Genomic DNA, 19664 nt, shown 5'->3' with positions numbered 1-19664 from the left:
CGGTACTGGTGTGGTACTAGGATCAAAAGTAGTAAGGGTCAGTTGTTGCCTCAGTGTAGCCACCCTAGTTTTTTTTTTTTAGGGTACCCTAACTGGATTCTTCTCTAGGGCTTACACCTGTTTCCAAAAGGATGAGATGGCCAATTTGGCCAAAGTCCAACATTTCCCCTGTTGGGTTGTCCTATAAGTGACTGACCTATCTCTTAGTTGATCTCGCCTCTGTTCTAGGGAGGGAGAGCGGCTGTTAAACTTCTCCAGGCTTTGGCTTAGCTGCTTCCATTCAAAGTTTACCAAACTTCCCTGCAGAAACACCTAACTGTATGGGATTTGGGCTACAGTGGGAGAAATCTCTGATCTGGCACTGAAACTACTAAAATTGTCTTCTTGACTGCTCTGAGTTCCCTCCTCAGTTCTTCTGCCTCTGAGCAACTATACTTAAGCCCAATGGTGCTGACAGGCAACCTTGAGTCAAAACTCCAGAGTCCTCTACAACACAGAGGACTTCCAAATGACTATCTACTGAGCAAGATTAACTACAGAAAGTCATTATTAATTCAGATTCATTGGTTATTGGGTTGATGGTTGCTCTTATATTCTGTTATAATGTTGTTGCTTTATTCTGTTTTATTCTATTGTTTATATATTTTAGTGTGTTATATTTTAACTATGTTGATTGTGCTCATCCCCATGTAAACCGCCCCGAGTCCCTCCAGGGAGATGGAGGCGGGGTACAAAAATAAAGTTATTATTGTATTATTATAAAGTGGGCCTCGTATTAGCAGCTGCAATAACAAAAACATTTCAGGGTCTTCCAGAATGGATACTTCCTACTTTATGACAGCTGTTTGCAAGCCTGCTTTTGTGTGTATGAGTGTCCAGAACTGGACAGAGCTCTATACTTTTAAATAAGGGTGTGTTTTGATGTATTTTATTGTATGTATTTTATGTTGATATATTTTTTTGTTGTACCCTACCTTGAGCCATTAGGAGAGGTGGGTAACAAATAAAATGTATTATTATTATTATTATTATTATTATTAGATTTAAAATGTCTTACTTTGAAAACATTTTAAACCATATAGAGTTCTGTCCAGTTCTGGACACTGACCTACACAAAAGCAGGTTTGAAAACAACCAAAATAGGGTTTAGACAATTTAAATAATATCTCCCGAGATATCAGGAATGTAGAAGCAAGTTGCTAATACAGAATGTCAATAAGGAAGTGGAAACCAGAAAAATACTAACTGTACATTTCAAAACAAAAGTCATGCACTTGGTTGCCCCAAAAGGGCAGAATCTGTAAGACCATTAGCTCCAGAATCTAATATTGTCTAGGTGCACCAATGTTTAATTCAGTGTTTGAGCCTCCACAACCCTCTCTATTTTTAACTGCAGCAGTCAGTGCTATCTGTGAGCAGGTTCTTGTTTCAGGCAGGTAACTTAAGGAAACAGGCTCCTTTCGCTTTCTCCTGGTGTGGCTAGAGGATGTTTTGAAAGATGTATACCCATGTCATTAGTTTCTGAATACCAAATTTTCCTATAACCTAGAGAAGGCCTCCACAACATATGACCCATCCGCTTATACAAACTGTTGGTGTGGCACAACAGGCACCGCCCGCCACCACTGCCTCCCACCTGCTCACTTGAAGCTTTCCCCTTGTCAAGTAAAATCTGTGATAGGGTCACCTTAGGGTTTCCCTGAATCTAAAACAACTTAAAGGCACACAACATCAACAATCCTAATTATATCATCAACTATACCTTACCTGGAAAGTGAAGTGCTAAAAACATATTTGCAGCCTCCTTAGCCTATCTAATTTTGGACCCTTACTACTCCCAAGTTGTATAGGCTTGACTTAGAGAGTAACTGGCTAGAAAGAGTTCACTACAAAGGTTATTTTCTGATCAGCCATTTTACAGCTTCCTTATAGTTATGAAGGAGCCTTCGGTGGTGCAGCAGGTTAAACTGCTGAGTTGCTGAACTTGCTGACCAAAAGATTGGTGGTTTGAATCTGGGGAGTGGGGTGAGCTCCAGCTGTTAGCCCCAGCTTCTGCCAACCTAGCAGTTTGAAAATATGCAAATGTGAGTAGATCAATAGGTGGGAAGATAACATCGCTCCATGCAGTCATGCCAGCCACATGACTTTGGAGGTGACTACGGACAACGCCTGCTCTTTGGCTTAGAAATTGAGATGAGCACCAACACCCCCCCCCCCCCCGAGAGTTGGACATGACTAGACTTAATGTCAAGGGGAAATTTTACCTATGGTTATGGACAGCTTTTGCCACAAAGAAATAAGAAGCATAAACATTTAGGTTCATTTTTAAATAAATTATATCATATTCTTTTACATTGATCATTGCAGTTACATCACCTACCTTGGACTAAAACAAAGAGTGACAACAATTTTTTGATAAGGTTGTAGCATTCCTTCATTAGGATTACAGGTAATCAGAGTGGAAATATCCACACCAGGTTTTCCACCAGTACGATGCAAGTCTTTTAAAACAGCATTGGTACTCTTCTGAATATCTGTACCCTATAAGAAATTGTAAAATTCAAAACAGTTTTGATATCTCACGAAAAGAAGAAAATAAAACTAGAATTAAATTTCACACAAAAACAGCAACGGATGTATATGATGGAGTCCAATACTGAAATAATAGCTAGGAGCTATTTTTAAAAATTGAGAAAATATGCCCCTACAACTAGACTTCACCTAATCTTGTGTTTATTACTTATATACATAACTGAAGTACCAGTGTTTAAAAATAAGAATTTTCCATCAGCTACCATATGCTAGCAGTGGTCCATGTTGTGACAAGGAACACATATCTAAAGGGAGATCTTTTACATTATAAAAACCCAGGGGCTGGGGTTGTAATGTGCATCCTGTATACAGAGATGAACTATAGATTCCCAATGGACAGTTGGTAGATGCCAAGACACAAAACATCAAGGCAATGACCAGGCTTGGATTCCACCACAACATTTTGCCTAACTGCAAAGTTTCTTTCTCGTCCTATCAAGAGCAGATGCCACACGCTTACTTGGGATGAGCAGAGATGCACTTGTGCATCAGAAAATTAAATATTCTCTTTAGATCTGTACTAAACTCATGTCCAATTAAATCTGCACATCAGAAACTATTTCTGGTTCATAATGGAATGTGATAGAAAACTGAGCTGGAAGCTAGCACGTAGACAAGTACATTAGAATATAAACCTAATGAGGGAAACACAAATAACGCTCTGCTCTTGGACTACTGTTCAATTATGCTATGCATAAGAAAGGAACCCTGCTTAACATCAAATACATTTTAAAAAGCAAAACTAAAGTAAAAAAGAGGTTTCCTTACCAACTCTGTGCCAATGGCATCATCCTGCAGGACTGCCACCCAATGCATGGGCTCTGGACTTTTATTGTGAAGAACTACTTCTTCAGCCTTAGAGGTTCCAAAATAGACACATCCAAAATCCACACAATACCTTGCATTTGAATGAGGCACACCGAAAAGCTCAATAATTTGCTCCACTATGTTAGCTTTGATCATTACCTCAACACTGGGACACCCCTGTAATTCCACACTTTGTAAAAGAATGAGAAATAAGAAGTTAGAGTACAGTAATAATCCTATAGAAATCAGCATCTAAATGATATGCAATGTCTAGGTGAAACTTTTAAAACTTGCTTCTTCTAGCATTCTACACAAATGAAAAAGGGGAAAGTATTAGTGAGAAGATATGCAGTGGTGAGATATGACTAGGTCTTAAATATATTGGTCATACAGTAGAGTCTCACTTATCCAAGCTAAATGGGCCGGCAGAAGCTTGGATAAGCGAATATCTTGGATAATAAGAAGGGATTAAGGAAAAGCCTATTAAACATCAAATTAGGTTATGATTTTACAAATTAAGCACCAAAACATCATGTTATACAACACATTTGACAGAAAAAGTAGTTCAATACACAGTAATGTTATGTTGTAATTACTGTATTTACAAATTTAGCACCAAAATATCATGATATATTGAAAACATTGACTACAAAGATGGCTTGGATAATCCAGAAGCTTGGATAAGCGAGACTCTACTGTATTTAGATTCAGTGCTTTCCATTAGAGCAGATGTCACACAATTATTCTGGGCAGAAAGAAGAGTTATTAATACATATGTTTCTATACAGCTTGTTTATAACATCAAGAGACACGCCAAAATCTACGAAAGGCTTCCCTGAGAGTTGAGGTTTTGCCATTACATATTGGAGAGCAGAAAATCTTATAGCTGCCAGATTTTAGACCTACACTTTCCCTAATTTTCTACCACTGAATAGTGTTTCTGTGAGGCAAAACACCTGGAAGTTCAAAGATTGCCACTCCTATGTTATATAACATCTTCAAAGATAGCTACAAACAATTGAGCCATATTGATATTGTGCATAGCTTAACCTCATATATAAATCAAGGACAGATTTTGCCATGACCTGTAGAGATGTCTTACAAGAGTTCAGAAGCTGAGACAGAATATCTACAGTAATTAACAATCCAAGGTCAAGAAGCTATAAATCAGAACGACATCTAAATAGAGAAGTCAGAGAGAAGTCCAAAGGTCATAAATCCAAGATGTTCGAAAACAGGGTCCAAAGGTCAGCCAACTATTCCTTAGTACCAATGGTGTTTCTTCAATCACCCCCCCCACACACACACACACACACACACATACACTGCTGCTGCCCCCACCACAGCTCCAGAAGTTAGTTTCTTGTCTTTTGCTAGCCTTCCTCATTTCTAGCTGGTCTGCTTGCTTCCTGAGGGCCCTTCCACCCCGCCATATAACCCACAATATCAAGACAGATAATCCACAATATCTGTTTTGAAATCCGATGTGGATTTTATACAGCTATGTGGAAGAGGGTCTGAGAGAACTGGGAGAGGAGGAGAAAAGTGGCTGTGGGAAACTAAGTGGGTGTTTCACAAAGTTGAACTCGAGGAAGGTAGGCAAAAGGTGAGAAAACAGCAGCCCTTTAAGCAAAATATTCCTCTGCACCGCTGTTGTTTCTTCACTCACCATTCAGTCAGATTCCTCCTTGTTCAAAAGGCTGCTGGTTTCTTTTGCCTGCCTTCCCCAGTTGCGCCATTCCTAGTGAGTCTACTTGCCTCCTCAGAGAAGTTGCAGAGACAAGAGAAGGGCAGCGCTAGAGAGCAGTGACCCCTCATCAATTCCTACCAAGAAAGGTTAGTGCCAAAAAGCTACCACTGTCAATCTCTTGCCCAGGCATTTAAAAAGAACAGAAGTGGCAATTGGCCACACAGAGGTACTGTTCTGTTCTCAGATCCCATTTTTGGGAGCAATTTTTTGGTAGAAATATTTGGACTTATACGCAAGTATATAGAGTATTTAAAGTTTTTTCCAGCACAGGCTACCCTTCCTACACAGAGCCCTTCCACACAGCCATATAACACAGAATATCAAGGCAGATAATCCACAATACCTGCTTTGAACTGGATTATCTGAGTACACAGTGCCATATAATCCAGTTCAAGGTGGATGTTATACTGTTGTGTGGAAGGGGCCATAGTTTCTATATTATCAGATTGATGCCAGTTAGTATTCTTCTAATCAATAATAATAACAGAGAACAGTATAAACTCAATACTGGAGTCCCAAAAATTGACAACAGTAAATGTTTTCTGAAAGCCCCTTATTGGTTGTTTTAGACATTTCCAGTGGACTCTGCAGAAGATGCTTCAGCTGTATTCATGAAAAGGAAAATCAGCCTTTTTAGGAAGCTTTGCAAATGCTGAACTGTTACAAATAAATATTTGATTTTTATGCTTAATTTATATACCCAGGAGCATATACACATTTCTCAAGCTAAAAGGGGTTGTGAGTGAAAAAAATTAAGAAGTCTTGCTCTATACAATACCACTATCTAGAATAGTCAAAGCAAGAAGAAGAAGAAGAAGAAGAAGAAGAAGAAGAAGAAGAAGAAGAAGAAGAAGAAGAAGAAGAAGAAGAATGTGATGCCTCATGGGCCTTGTAGTCCTGTTCCTAGTGCCATCGTGGCAGATGAAGACGAAAACATGGGGTTTTCGCCGGTTCAACAAGAGCCGGAATCTTTTCACCTGCCGGATGTTGATGTTTGTACCCAAGAACTCAGTAAAACAGACCTTGGGCATTCCTCTCCTCCGTTCCCTAGGAGAGAGTCCTATGCTGCAGACAGAGGAGTGAGGGAACAAAATCGCAGGAGTTTACGAATTGCTGCCAAACAACAGGCTGATTAGACCTGCTTCCCTTGGGAAATTCTAAGGAGTCTTGCATCTGGACAAAGTTGGGTTTCGCTTCCCGTTCTCTAGGGAAAGAGGTTGCGGGCGGGAAAGCGAGACCCCAATATAGGTGCCTGAGACGGGAGAATCTTTGCGGAGTCAACAGAGCAGCTTCAGGAGTAAGATCGTGTGAGGACTTCGCAACCCCAGTTCCTTGCTTCCCGGATCAAGTATTCAAGATTCGCCTTGCCTTGTTTTTAACCACGGATCTCGTTCCAAGAATCACTGTTTGCCTTGTTCCTAGTCACGGACCTTGTTAAGAATCAAGTTTGTATCCAGCCTTGTTGTCAAGCTACCTTGGACTCCTAAGACTCTGGCATTTCCCCACACTATTGCTTGGCAATAGTGTGTGTTTCGGTTTTGGATTAAAACTTTGAACTCTAATATCATTTATTGGACAATACATTTTTGGACTATATTTGGCCTTATTTGAAAGGTCTGCCTCTGAACTATATTCTTCACTTGTTTTTATTGCTTTTATATATTTACTTAATAAAGATATTAGATAGAGATTGGCCTCCGTGTATGGTTCTTGGTGCTCCGCTGCCTTGAGTCTGACAAAGAAGAAGGAGGAGGAGGAGGAGGAGGGGGAGGGGGAGGGGGAGGGGGAGAAGAGGGGAGGGGGAGAAGAGGGGAGGGGAGGGGAGGGGAGGGGAGGGGAGGGGAGGGGGAGGAGGAGGAAGAAGAAGAAGAAGAAGAAGAAGAAAACTTCATTGTAGAAACAATAGACTTACATGGCTGGTTGATTAATTATTCGAGGCACATCAGTACAAATTTCCAATTTAACCAGTTGTACTGACCGTGGTTCCACCACTCCACTGGTTGGTTCTATAATAATGGGAACACTTCCTGTATATTTTATGGCAAATGTACCTTGAAAAGAAAATATTTTATGCACAGTATAATCAAGACTCCTCGATTCAACACTGTTATGTAATCCCTCTATAAGAAACACAAAGGGACCACAAGAGATGAACAAAAATAAACTGCACTTCTTCCAAGGGCCTCTGCTCCATAACGTCATGAGGAAGCAATGGAAATGAGCACGTAGGTGCTCTCACCTCCCTTTGACTGGGCTCTGAGATGAAGGAGAAGGGGAGGGCCAGTAGGAGAAGGGTATGTGTTTTGAGGGGGATTATACCTGCAGTTATACCAACTCAAGTTTTCTGGGAAAGACACCCATAGACCACTTTTCTGTTTCTTACAGACCACATGTGGTGCACGGACCACTGGGTGGGAACCAGTGATCTACACTGACCACTTAATGCAGATCAAACTGCATTATATTATCAGTGTAGATTCGCAGAATGAAGTTTAATTGCACTGAGCTGCATTATATAAGAATACACTGAACATATAATGCAGCTTACAAATCCAAGTTGGTTTAGATGCTATGAACCTTAGTTCCCAATCTGCAGTTGGTTAACTGTGGCTTGCAGGTTCTTCCCATATGTGAACAAAACAGTGTAGAGGCAGTAAAAGGGCTACATGTACATCCACAAAGCTCATTAATGTGCTAGCTTAGTACATTAAGATTTTTGTATTAAAACATTTTATTAAAAAAAAATCTTGTTCAGCCAGTTGAGTCAAAGCCGACCAAGGAGCATTCTTGATGAAAAATGGAGCACGATTGCTCTTCAGCCCAAAAAATAAGCTTTCATCTCCAAACCAACCCAATACATTACAAAAATTAAACTAGATAGAGAGTCTTTACCTGGAGATGATCCAGAGTTAGTAATTTTAATCTCTGTATTAATTACTTTACTGTTGGCAATCACTGTGCCAAAATTGATCTCTGGTTCGATTTGTAGACAACAGCGTGGAATTAATCTACAATAAACCACAGTTTTAATTAGTTTTATGTTATTTGTTTTGGGGGTTGTTCATTTATAAATGTTTTAGATCAGGGGTCCCCAAACTAAGGCCCGGGGGCCGGATGCGGCCCTCCAAGGTCATTTACCTGGCCCTCGCCCTCAGTTTTAGACTTAGGCTCACAGGTACCCAGCCTTCCAAGCAGCAAGCCTATTCCATTGGATTCCAGATCACCAAACTAGGATTCGCATAAGAAAAAAACAGCCAGGCTTTGAGGCTGCAAGGCTAATCACTGCTATTCCACCTGGCCAACAAATGATTTCCATAAGCTGCAGCAACGAGTGGCTGGGCACAGCTAGTATAATATATTGTGTATACATAAAATATTGATAATAATATTAAAATGTAATATAATACTAATAATAATACAATATAATAATATTAATTATATATTAAATGTAACATTACTAATATTACAGTATAGTCGTTTAGTACAATATAGTAATATATAATGCTAATATTTTGCTGCGCTAATAATATAATATATTGTATGTACATACAACTTGTAAGTCACTTTGAGTCCCCTTTGGGGTGAGAGAGGGTGGGTTATGAATGTAGTAAATAAATAAATAAATGTTGTTGGTTTTGTTTTTTTTTTGCACTACAAATAAGAAATGCGCAGTGTGCATAGGAATTTTTTGGTATTTTTTTTCAAATGATAATTCGGCCTCTCAACAGTCTGAGGGACCATCAACCGGCCCTCCACTTTAAAAGTTTGAGGACCCCTGTTTTAGATAGACAAAATGCATTCCTCCCATCTTCAACAAACATACAATTTAATTCTGTAAACTAATTTAGCAGCAACATCTGCAAATGGAAGAGGTTTATTAAGATATCACTGCATTTTTGTCATGATGCTAACTTAAAGAAAATTTAATCATATTGGATTAAATTGCATTGGACTGAAACTATATTTTAATTAACTTAAAATTTCTTTTTGCATAAAAAATTAAGTTCTTAAATTACAGCTCAACTACTTGCACTCAAAGTCAACACAACAGTCAACGCATACTTAGCATAATTCTGTGTAATGTAAGAAAAGTAGGATTTCCAACTATTTTATGCCATATACAACTTTCAATATAACATTACTTTATAACATTGAATATCCCAGCTCCACCAGTACAATACAGTGAGAATTAGACCATACTTAAATCTCAGTCAGATGTAGGCCAAAAAATCTTATGGAAATTGTATGACTGTATTTTGTTGAACTTCAATATTTGGCAGCTTTATCTAACATTAGTCAATGACAGGGAATGCTGGAGATACATTTCAACAACTCTCGAGGAACACCGTTTCCATTCCACTAGTCTACATATTTATCAGGAAGAAAGACCAACTATAGGATTGGCTCATGTGACTTCCTATTTTGCATTTTAACCCTTAAACATGCTTACTAACCACCAGAGCAATGATCTAAGAACAAACATTACCTGGAAGTACAATTTTTTCAATAACACTTTCTGCCAATTTTAAAATAGTTTTTCCATTTTCTCTATACTTCAAGGTGGGCAAATAGGCATGGGCCTATTAAGGCTCACACCCATGGCCTGCCACAAGTCACACAGGGACATCTTGGCACACCAGAAGTCAGTTCTGCTCAATATTTTTGTCTGAATTTCACCTAAAATTTGGTACGGCACGACTTTAGGATGAATAACCAAACTAAATGGTGCATTTCTGGGAGGCCTTATGATATTTGGAGTGATTTGGGGGCAAAGTATCATTCAAAAATCAGATTGAAATTTATAGAAAGATGGAGGGGAGTTCAGCAGACTCCTGGGAGACACCTGGAAGTTGCAATGGTGGGGTTTGGGGTCAAATGTTGCCTCTGAAGGCCAGAATTTTCTAACTCCTGCTCTATCTGGACAAAGGACATCTGATGTCCAGTGACCTGTTTTGATTTGTTTTCCTAATTTTCTGTTGCTGAAGGAAAAGACATCTTTTCCATGCCCCCCATATACCAGTAGTTCCTCAAACTGGAGTGCTCAAACCACAAATACCTACTACCCTGTTTCCCTGAAAATAAGACATCCCCAGAAAATAAGACCTAGTAGAGGTTTTGCTGAATTGCTAAATATAAGGCCTCCCTCGAAAGTAAGACCTAGTAAAGTTTTTGTTTGGAAGCATGCAGGATCGGTAAATGTACATGCCATAGATTGTTGTACATGTAAATAAAGGTAGTAACAAGAAATAATAATAATAATAATAATAATAATAATAATAATAATAATATACAGTAGAATCTCGCTTATCCAACATAAACAGGCCGGCAGAATGTTGGATAAGCGAATATGTTGGATAATAAGGAGAGATTAAGGAAAAGCCTCTTAAACATCAAATTAGGTTATGATTTTACAAATTAAGCACCAAAATATCATGTTATTCAACAAAATTGACAGAAAAAGTACAGTAGAGTCTCACTTATCCAAGCCTCGCTTATCCAAGCTTCTGGATTATCCAAGCCATTTTTGTAGTCAATGTTTTCAATATATCCTGATATTTTGTGCTAAATTCGTAAATACAGTAATTACTACATAACATTACTGCGTTTTGAACTACTTTTTCTGTCAAATTTGTTGTCTAAGATGATGTTTTGGTGCTTAATTTGTAAAATCATAACCTAATTTGATGTTTAATAGGCTTTTCCTTAATCTCTCCTTATTATCTAACATATTCGCTTATCCAAGCTTCTGCTGGCCCGTTTAGCTTGGATTAGTGAGACTCTACTGTAGTTCAATACGCAGTAATGCTATGTAGTAATTACTGTATTTACGAATTTAGCACCAAAATATCATGATATATTGAAAACATTGACTACAAAAATGTGTTGGATAATCCAGAATGTTGGATAAGCGAGTGTTGGATAAGTGAGACTCTACTGTAATAATTTTATTCTTGTATCCCACCTCCATCTCCCAGAAGGGACTCAGGGCAGCTTACACAGAGACAAGCCCAACGACAACATAAATTTACATACAAACAGAAATTTAAAACAGTAATTTTAAAACAGTAGAGCAATACAATATAATATAGAAATTCTTGAAAGGATTCACAGTTTGGTTATGCTATTTTGTGATGACAACTACTGTACAGTAGATAATACATTTTCATTTTTAAAAATTCAACCATAAATGTGAATTCGTCTTTATGGAAAAATAAGACATCCCCTGAAAATAAGACCTAGCGCATCTTTGGGAGCAAAAATTAATATAAGACACTGTCTTATTTTCGGGGAAACAGGGTACCATGTAAATACATGAAATGATTTAAAATAGATGTTTGGTTAATTTTAGAAATAGGATTAACAGATTTTACTCCACATTGTGGATAGGTTTATATTTTTTGTCAAATCTCAGTTTTATCCATTGTAGCCACATCCACAAGAGGAACATAGAGCCCAAAAAACTGAGAGGGCTGTGTGGATTGGGCCCACACCTGGTAAGGCCCAGATTTTACCAGGTATCTAATTAATTCAGGACAAAGCAGTATTTACCCAACAGGTCACGCATTTTGGGCCTGTTTAGAAGACCCTTAGAGAATCCTTGAGAAGAGGGGTTTAAAAAAAATCTCTGGGTCCTCGAGCATGACTAGAGCAAGTTGACTATAGTGTCACATGGGAGGACCTAGAGAATCATAGAAATAATATTTTTAATCAAATCCACAAAGTCAAAATTCACAAATGCAAAGGGACAACTGTTTTTAAGTCCTAACAAACAATATAGCTTGCAATTTAGTCCCTCTGGTCAAATCTTAATATTGTGATGAACTTCATTCTTGGCCATGTTGCAAGCCAAGACAGGTTACCTGGAAGTCCAAAATATTCCAAAATCAAATTATCCACATGGGTGGTTGAGATAGTGGCACCTTTTCTTTCATATAATTCAATGCACACAAACATTATTGCATGCACAAATATTGTATACAATTACTTTCAGGCTAAGTATATAAGATTTATATGAACCATAAATGCATGTTATGTTTATAATTAGGTCTCATCTCCAAGATACCTCAATATGCATGCATATGCAAAAAAAACTGAGAAGACAGTTAAAATTCAAGACACTTCTGGTCCCAAGCATTTTGCATAAGGAATATTCAATCTATACTTTTTTTTACGAAATGCATTATTATCAGTAGAGATAACCAAAAGCAAACTAATCAAATTATATCTTGGAATGCCATACCCTATTATAGGAATCTCAACTATCTTCTTTCCTATCTGAAGTAGTAGTCTGTCCTGAAGGTCTTCCTCACTGTCAGGACGATATTCCACAGTGGCTGTTATGTGAAGACCAGAAGCAATAGGTTTTTTTTGATTTTCCACAATCAATTTGAACTACAAAACAAACAACGAACAAATCACATCATTCATTTCTCAGTTCAACAAGCAAAAACAGTTTCATTTCACCATGACACCATGATAACATTCACGGCGCATCTGATCAATAATAACAAGCAATGAACTTTGAACGGCATTGCCACTCTGAAATCCTGCAGCAGTGGTAAACAAAAATGATAACTTAGAAGAAAATAATTGTTTCAAATTTCAATTTTTTCATGACTGTGAGATTATCTGCTAATCTCGGCAACAACTGAAGAAGAAAAGGAGTATGGAGGGAGAAGGAATTGCACTGGGATTGCAGCACCATAAACACCAAAATGTTGATGGGTTCCAGTTTGTAATGGCAGGGAAGATGAAAGGCAGAACAGGGGCATTACCTCCCCAATAATGAATTCTACCTCCCTATGAAATTTTCCTTCAGTTGCTACATTTTTAGTATTGTAGCAACCTTGCACATTCAAAAACACAGTTTAGACATCCAAAGGAAAGGGGCAGGCAAAATTACCAAGGAAAAGCAAACACCATAAATGCAGGTATGAATTATTTCACCCTGTCTCACCCTGTGGGATACTAGAAATTTGAAGAATGGAGCACAATTTTCAGAGGTCACACCCATATACCCCCATCCATATACTTGTGGATAGGTCTGTTCACCTTTTGAAACCTTATTGATACTCATTCTAAAGAAACTATACCAGAACTTTACATTAATGAGTAAAAGCATTACTGGGAGGGAGCCTAGCACAGTAATTAATGTGGGGCGGCTCAGTACTGACAGAAAATCATTATTAATTTTGACTACTTGTAGATTCATTTTTACAAAACAGTGAAAACAAAAAAGTGACATTCAATGGATCATTGTCATAATTATCATCACCATAATCTATTTAAAACTGGTAACAAAGAAACGTGAAAGCAAGGTTGCTATATTTTTTCCGGGCTGTATGGCCATGTTTTAGAAGTATTCTCTCCTGACGTTTCGCCCACATCTATGGCAGGCATCCTCAGAGGTTACCTCACAACCTCTGAGGACGCCTGCCATAGATGTGGGCGAAACGTCAGGAGAGAAAACTTCTAGAACATGACCATACAGCCTGGAAAACATACAACAACCCTGTGATCCCGGCCATGAAAGCCTTCAACAACACATTAAGCATGAAAGCAATAACAAAATACAGAAGGTCATTGGTATGTGCTTCAATTTGGTTCCAGTCAATGATCAAGTCATATCATGATCAATTATATGTAATGGCATAGTAAAATGGAATTTGTTATAAAAATGACAAAATGGAAGTTTGCTTGTAGTATTTTGTTTACTATTTCCAAGCTATGGATAATTGAATTCCTGGACACAGAGGGCTGACTGGAATTCCCATTAATACACTTGAAGGATAATTCCTATAGGGCTTGAATACATCTGACTGTGTTCACCCTGCCTAGTCTTAACAAAACCACAAACCATTCCTGCCCCATTCTGGGATCTATGACTGTGTTTCTTTGCATGCAGTGATCACTTTCGGATTCTCACTTAATTTAACTGAGTTATTGTTGTGGTGCTATCATCTTACCCCATCAGTGTCCATTTCATTCCACATTGCAACTAGATATAACAAACCTCTTCTGAACAAATTTTGTTAAGAAACCCCTGTGTTAGTGTCACCTTGGGGTCATCATAGGTGGGAATCAACTTGAAGGCACACAACAACAAACAAACAAACAAACAATAACAACAACAACAACAACAACAACAACAACAGACCTAAAGACCCTAAGGGCACCAGATCCTGCTTGATCAGGTTAGTATTTAGATGAGAGACTGCTAATGAATCCCAGGTACTGTAGGCTAAATGTCAGAGGACAGGACTGGCAAAACCACCTCTGAGTATTCCTTGCCTAAGAAAATTCTATGAAATGCATTTGTCTTAAGTCATCAGGCAACATGACAGCTGAAACACACGCACTGAAGATTTGTACAAAAGTGGTCTAATATGCCCTGGGACATGAAGGAACACACATCTTCTTGATTTAAATCTGAAAGAATCAAATAAACTCCCAAATAAACTGGGGAAGACATGCTGTTGCTGTGAAGTGATGCTCTGAGCTTCTCAGAAAGAGAGAATTCCAACCACAAACGTGTGTGCAAAGCAGATGCCCATTGCTAAAGACAATCTCGATTGTGGCTTGATTTTATTTTATATCTTAGAACAAAACAAAGTGTTGCAAACTCTGTAAGGTTTGCAACACAACAACACCTCAGAACAATTTGCCCTGTGAGCAAAAAAAGAGGAGGTGGGGACTTGGTTTGTTAGAATACTGAGGCCCGTTCCACACAGCTGCATAAAACCCACATCAAACTGGATTATATGGCACTGTGGACTCAGATAATCCAGTTCAAAGCAGATATTGTGGATTATCTGCCTTGATATTCTGAGTTATATAGTTATGGAAAGAGCCTGAGAAAGCCTTACTCAAAGTCGGTCCTCCTTATAATATAATAATAACTAGCTGTGCCCGGCCACGCGTTGCTGTGGCGAAGTATGGTGGTATGGGAAATAAAGTCTTGAGGAATTGGTGGTAGTTAAGGTCAAGGGTAAAGGCTTTCCCCAGACATTAAGTCCAGTCGTGTCTTACTCTGGAGGTTTCTGCTCATCTCCATTTCTAAGCCGAAGAGCCGGCGTTGTCCGTAGACTCCTCCAAGGTCATGTGGGATGACTACATGGAGCAGCGTTACCTTCCCGCCGGAGCAGTACCTATTGATGCACTCACATTTGCATGTTTTCAAACTTCTGGGTTGGCAGAAGCTGGAGCTAACAGTGGGGGCTCTCTCCGCTACCCCAATTCAAACCGGTGGCCTTTCGGTCCAGAAGTTCAGCAGCTCAGCGCTTTAACACGCTGCGCCATCAGGGGATATTATTTTCTAAAGGTTGCGAATATACAATATTTCTGATTGTTTTTTTTTGTCTGTTGGAGGCAAGTATGAATGCTGCAATTAGGAAAAATATTAGGATGTAATGACCTTGCAGCTTTAAAGCCTGGCTGTTTCCTCCCTGAGTGAATTTTTTGTTGGGAGGTGTTAGCTGGCCCTGATTGTTTCCTGTCTGGAATTCCCTTGTTTTCAGAGTGGTGTTTGCGATATTTTATGTGCTTCTACTGTCTGTGGCCCTGAGAAAACAGAGGATTTTCCAGACTTTGATGATGGGAATATTTTGTTGGGAGGTGTTAGCTGGCCCTGATTGTTTCCTGTCTGGAATTCCCTTGTTTTCAGAGTGGTGTTGTTTGCGATATTTTATGTGCTTCTACTGTCTGTGGCCCTGAGAAAACAGAGGATTTGCCAGACTTTGATGATGGGAATACTTGGTTGGGAGGTGTTAGCTGGCCCTGATTGTTTCCTGTCTGGAATTCCCCTGTTTATTTCCTGTCCTGGTTTTAGAGATTATATTGTTCTGCATTATTCTATCCCAGTAATTATTTCATATTAAAGTACAATCTCACTTATCCAACATTCGCTTATACAATGTTCTGGAATATCCAACGCAGCCTGCCTTTTCATAATCAATGTTTTTGTAGTCAGTGTTTTAAATTCATTGTGATATTTTAGTGGTAAATTTGGAAATACAGTACAGTAGAGTCTCACTTATCCAACATAAACGGGCCGGCAGAACGTTGGATAAGCGAATATGTTGGATAATGAGGAATTAAGGATAACCCTATTAAACATCAAATTAAGTTATGATTTTACAAATTAAGCACCAAAACATCATGTTAGACAACAAATTTGACAGAAAAAGTAGTTCATTACATAGTAATGTTATATAGTAATTACTGTATTTATGAATTTAGCACCAAAATATCACGATATATTGAAAGCATTGACTACAAAAATGCGTTGGATAATCCAGAACGTTGGATAATCGAGTGTTGGATAAGTGAGACTCTACTGTAAATACTACATAGCATTACTGTGCATGGAACTACTTTTTCTGTCAAATTTGTTGTATAATATGATGTTTTGGTGCTTAATTTGTATAACGATTACCTAATTTGATGTTTAATTGGCTTTTCCTGAATCCCTTCTTATTATCCAACATATTCACTTATCCTGCCGGCCTGTTTACGTTGGATAAGTGAGACTCTACTGTATATTGATAATCTTATATTATCTGCTCAGAACTGGATTATCTGAGGCCCCTTCTTCACAGCTGTATAAAATGCACACTGAAGTGGATTATATGGCAGTGTGGAGTCAAGATAATCCAGTGCAAAGCAGATAATATAAGATTATAAATGGGTTATATAGCTGTGTTGAAGGGCCTTGAGTCTACACTGCCATATAATCCAGTGCAAATCTGATAATCTGTGGAAGAAGCCTAAATGAGGCCTAAATCTGCCTGTCCGCAAACTGAAACCTGGCTGTCCCTTGGTTGCTAGGCAACCAAGTGGGCAGAGATTAGCCCTTTAAACTGGCAGCAATTGGATAAAAAAATTATTGCTCTCCCTCTAATTAGGACTTTATTTTTCTTTTCTTTTTGTTGTATCAACCTTGAGGCGTGGATGATGGGTTGTGTTGTCAAATTTTGAGGTTGGGGGGCCTGTACTTTTGTTGTTTTGTGAATTGCCGTGATGCCATCACTCTTTTATATATATAGATAATAATAATAATAATAATTTATTTGTACCCCACCCTATCTCCCCGAGGGGACTTTCCAACAAAAGTAACAAAATGGCAATCATTCAATGCCGAAAACAAACAATGATAAATCAAATCAAAACAGTGGATAAAACAATCTCAAAATAAATTTATAACTAAAAAAACATATAAATGAACTTAAATAAACATAATATAACCCATCACACATAATTTCCATAGGCTGAAGTAGGTATCCAATATCTAGGTGAGGATATATATAAAGGCGTACTAGTCTTCATCCTCTCCATATGCTAAGGTGCATAAATGAGTTTTTAAAAGCTTTTTAAAGGATAGAAGGGTGGGGGCCATTTTTATTTCTTTAGGGAGGAAGTTCCAGAGGAGGGGGATGACCACAGAGATGGCTCCCTCTCCCGTCCCCACCAACTGTGCTTGAGACGGGGACAGAACCAAAAGCAGGGCCTCCCCTGTCAACCGCAATGCTTGGGCTGGTTTGTATATGGAGATGCGGTTTTTCAAATAGTCTGGGTCTGGACGATTAAGGGCTTTATAGATAATGACCAGCACTTTGTATTTAGCCCAGAAGCAGATGGGCAGCCATTGGAGCTGCTGCAGTATGGGAGTCGTCCTCTCCCTCTATGGCACTCCAGTTAGTAACCTTTGAACCACTTGTAGCTTTTGAACTATCTTCAAAGGCAGCCTCACATAGAGAGTGTTGCAGTAGTCCAAATGGGATATATCTAAGGCATGGACTTCCATGGCCAGATCAAGCATTTCAAGGTATGGGCGCAGCTGGCACACAAGTTTGCGCAAAGGGTGCTCCTGGCCACCGCCGACACCTGGGGTTCCAGGGTCAGTGAAGAGTCCAGGATCACCCCCAGACTGCGAACCTGTGTCTTCAGGGGGAGTGCGACCCCATCCAACACAGGCTGTAAAACCCCACACCCTGATCCACCCCTCAAACCGCCCAGAAGCACCTCTTGCTTTGTCTGGATTTAATTTCAACTTATTGGCCCTCCTCCAGTCCATTATTGATGACAAGCACTGGTTTAGGGGCAGGACAGCATCCTTGGTATTCGGTATTTGGATGCAGGACTGTAGCCAAAGGGGGGGGGGGGGTTAGGGGTTCAACCCCCCCCCCCCCCCCGAAATTGTTCAGGTTTAAAAAAAAACTGGTTTACTCATGAATTTTAAACCAAATCCCCATGAGTGTCCAGGGAAGTTTATCTGTCTTGAGTGTCCACTGAAGTGTAGCGATGGAGCTTGATTTCTACATTATTTTGTGTTATGGAACTACTCTTCATTATTTGTTTTTAAAAGTTTCAACCTCCCTTCCCCCCCCCCCCCCCCCCGATTTTTTTTTTCTGGCTTTGGCCTTATTTGGACGTTATCCACAGATTCTGCATCTACAAATGCCACTACCCACAGCTTGGAAACCCACTCATAGCCCTTTCAAAAAACAAACCTTGGTTTTACCATTTCGTATAAGGAATGGCATTTTACTCTGCCGTTGTACAGGGTGGGCCAAAAGTCACAAAGGTGCCTGGTGTTTTAAGTTTGGGGGGCGGGGGGGTGAAAACATTTAACATTAGATCAGGCATGGGCAAACTCCAGTGTTTTGGACTTCAACTCCCACAATTGTAAGCCTAATATAAGTCTACTCCCTTATGCATACTTTGTATGATGCTATGATGCTGTGACTTAAAAGTAAACGAGTTATTAAGCATTGGAACCCCTTTGTGACTTGTGGCCTATCCTGTACATCATGGGCCTTGTGCCTCGACGGATTTCAATATCCACTGAAGTCGCTAAGAGGTGGCGAAGCAGGCCCAGGCCGCGGTCTCCCACTCCGGGCCGTGACCCCGTCCGCGGGCGCCTCCCGCCCCACCTGCGGCCTCTCCGGAGGCGAGAGTTGGAGGAGGGAGCTCTGCGCCTGCAGGTTCTGGACGCTCAGCTGCGCTCGGAAGCAGCCTCCGGGCGCCGCGTCCACGAAGCGCAGTTCTGCCGGCGTGATGCGCGCCCCGGCCACGTCCCACGAGGAGGGAGAGAGCGCGGCGGGGGAAGCCTCCGGGGATCCTCTCCCGCTGCCCCGGGAAGCCATGCCGGCCTTTGCCCGGTTCTCCAAGCCGCCGCTGCCGCCGCCGCCGAGCGTCCCTCCTGTCGCCAAGGAGACGCAAACGTCGCTCCCGGGAGCGAGCGCCTGGCAACGGATTGGAGGCGAGGCTTCCGGCGCGTGGGAGCCCAGCCAAGCCTCCCCCGGGGAGCTGCAGCCACACGGTAGAGCTCCTGCCTTCTGACCCCACTTTAACTGCCCCGGCTCAGTGTTGTGGAATCCTAGTTTTACAAAGTCTTCCTCCGCCAAAGAGTGTTGGTTCTTCACCAAACTACAGCTCCCATTATTCCAAAGCTATGGCCCCTTCCACACAGCTGAAGAAAATCCCATATTATCTGCTTTGAACTGGAATATATGGC

At 40.0% G+C, this 19664-nt stretch overlaps 1 protein-coding gene across 8 annotated transcripts in view; it reads right to left on the bottom strand.

Moving 5' to 3' along the window:
- cfap47 (cilia and flagella associated protein 47) overlaps positions 1-19447 on the bottom strand; it is a 411656-nt gene extending 392209 nt beyond the window's left edge. For all 8 annotated transcript variants that reach the window (XM_003218926.3, XM_062977173.1, XM_062977171.1 and 5 more), the window contains exons 1-6: positions 19081-19447; positions 12390-12541; positions 8042-8157; positions 7062-7200; positions 3361-3589; positions 2381-2541 (exon numbers count right to left, since the gene is read on the bottom strand). In XM_003218926.3, coding sequence (XP_003218974.3) covers positions 2381-2541; positions 3361-3589; positions 7062-7200; positions 8042-8157; positions 12390-12541; positions 19081-19293 — 1010 coding nt within the window. In that variant the 5' untranslated portion in view covers positions 19294-19447. The remainder of the gene's footprint in view (positions 1-2380; positions 2542-3360; positions 3590-7061; positions 7201-8041; positions 8158-12389; positions 12542-19080) is intronic.
- Positions 19448-19664: the final 217 nt, after the last annotated feature.

The sequence above is a fragment of the Anolis carolinensis genome, chromosome 3, assembly GCF_035594765.1.
Source record: "Anolis carolinensis isolate JA03-04 chromosome 3, rAnoCar3.1.pri, whole genome shotgun sequence".
NCBI lineage: Eukaryota > Metazoa > Chordata > Lepidosauria > Squamata > Dactyloidae > Anolis > Anolis carolinensis.
This window is presented reverse-complemented; position numbering and strand designations above follow the sequence as displayed.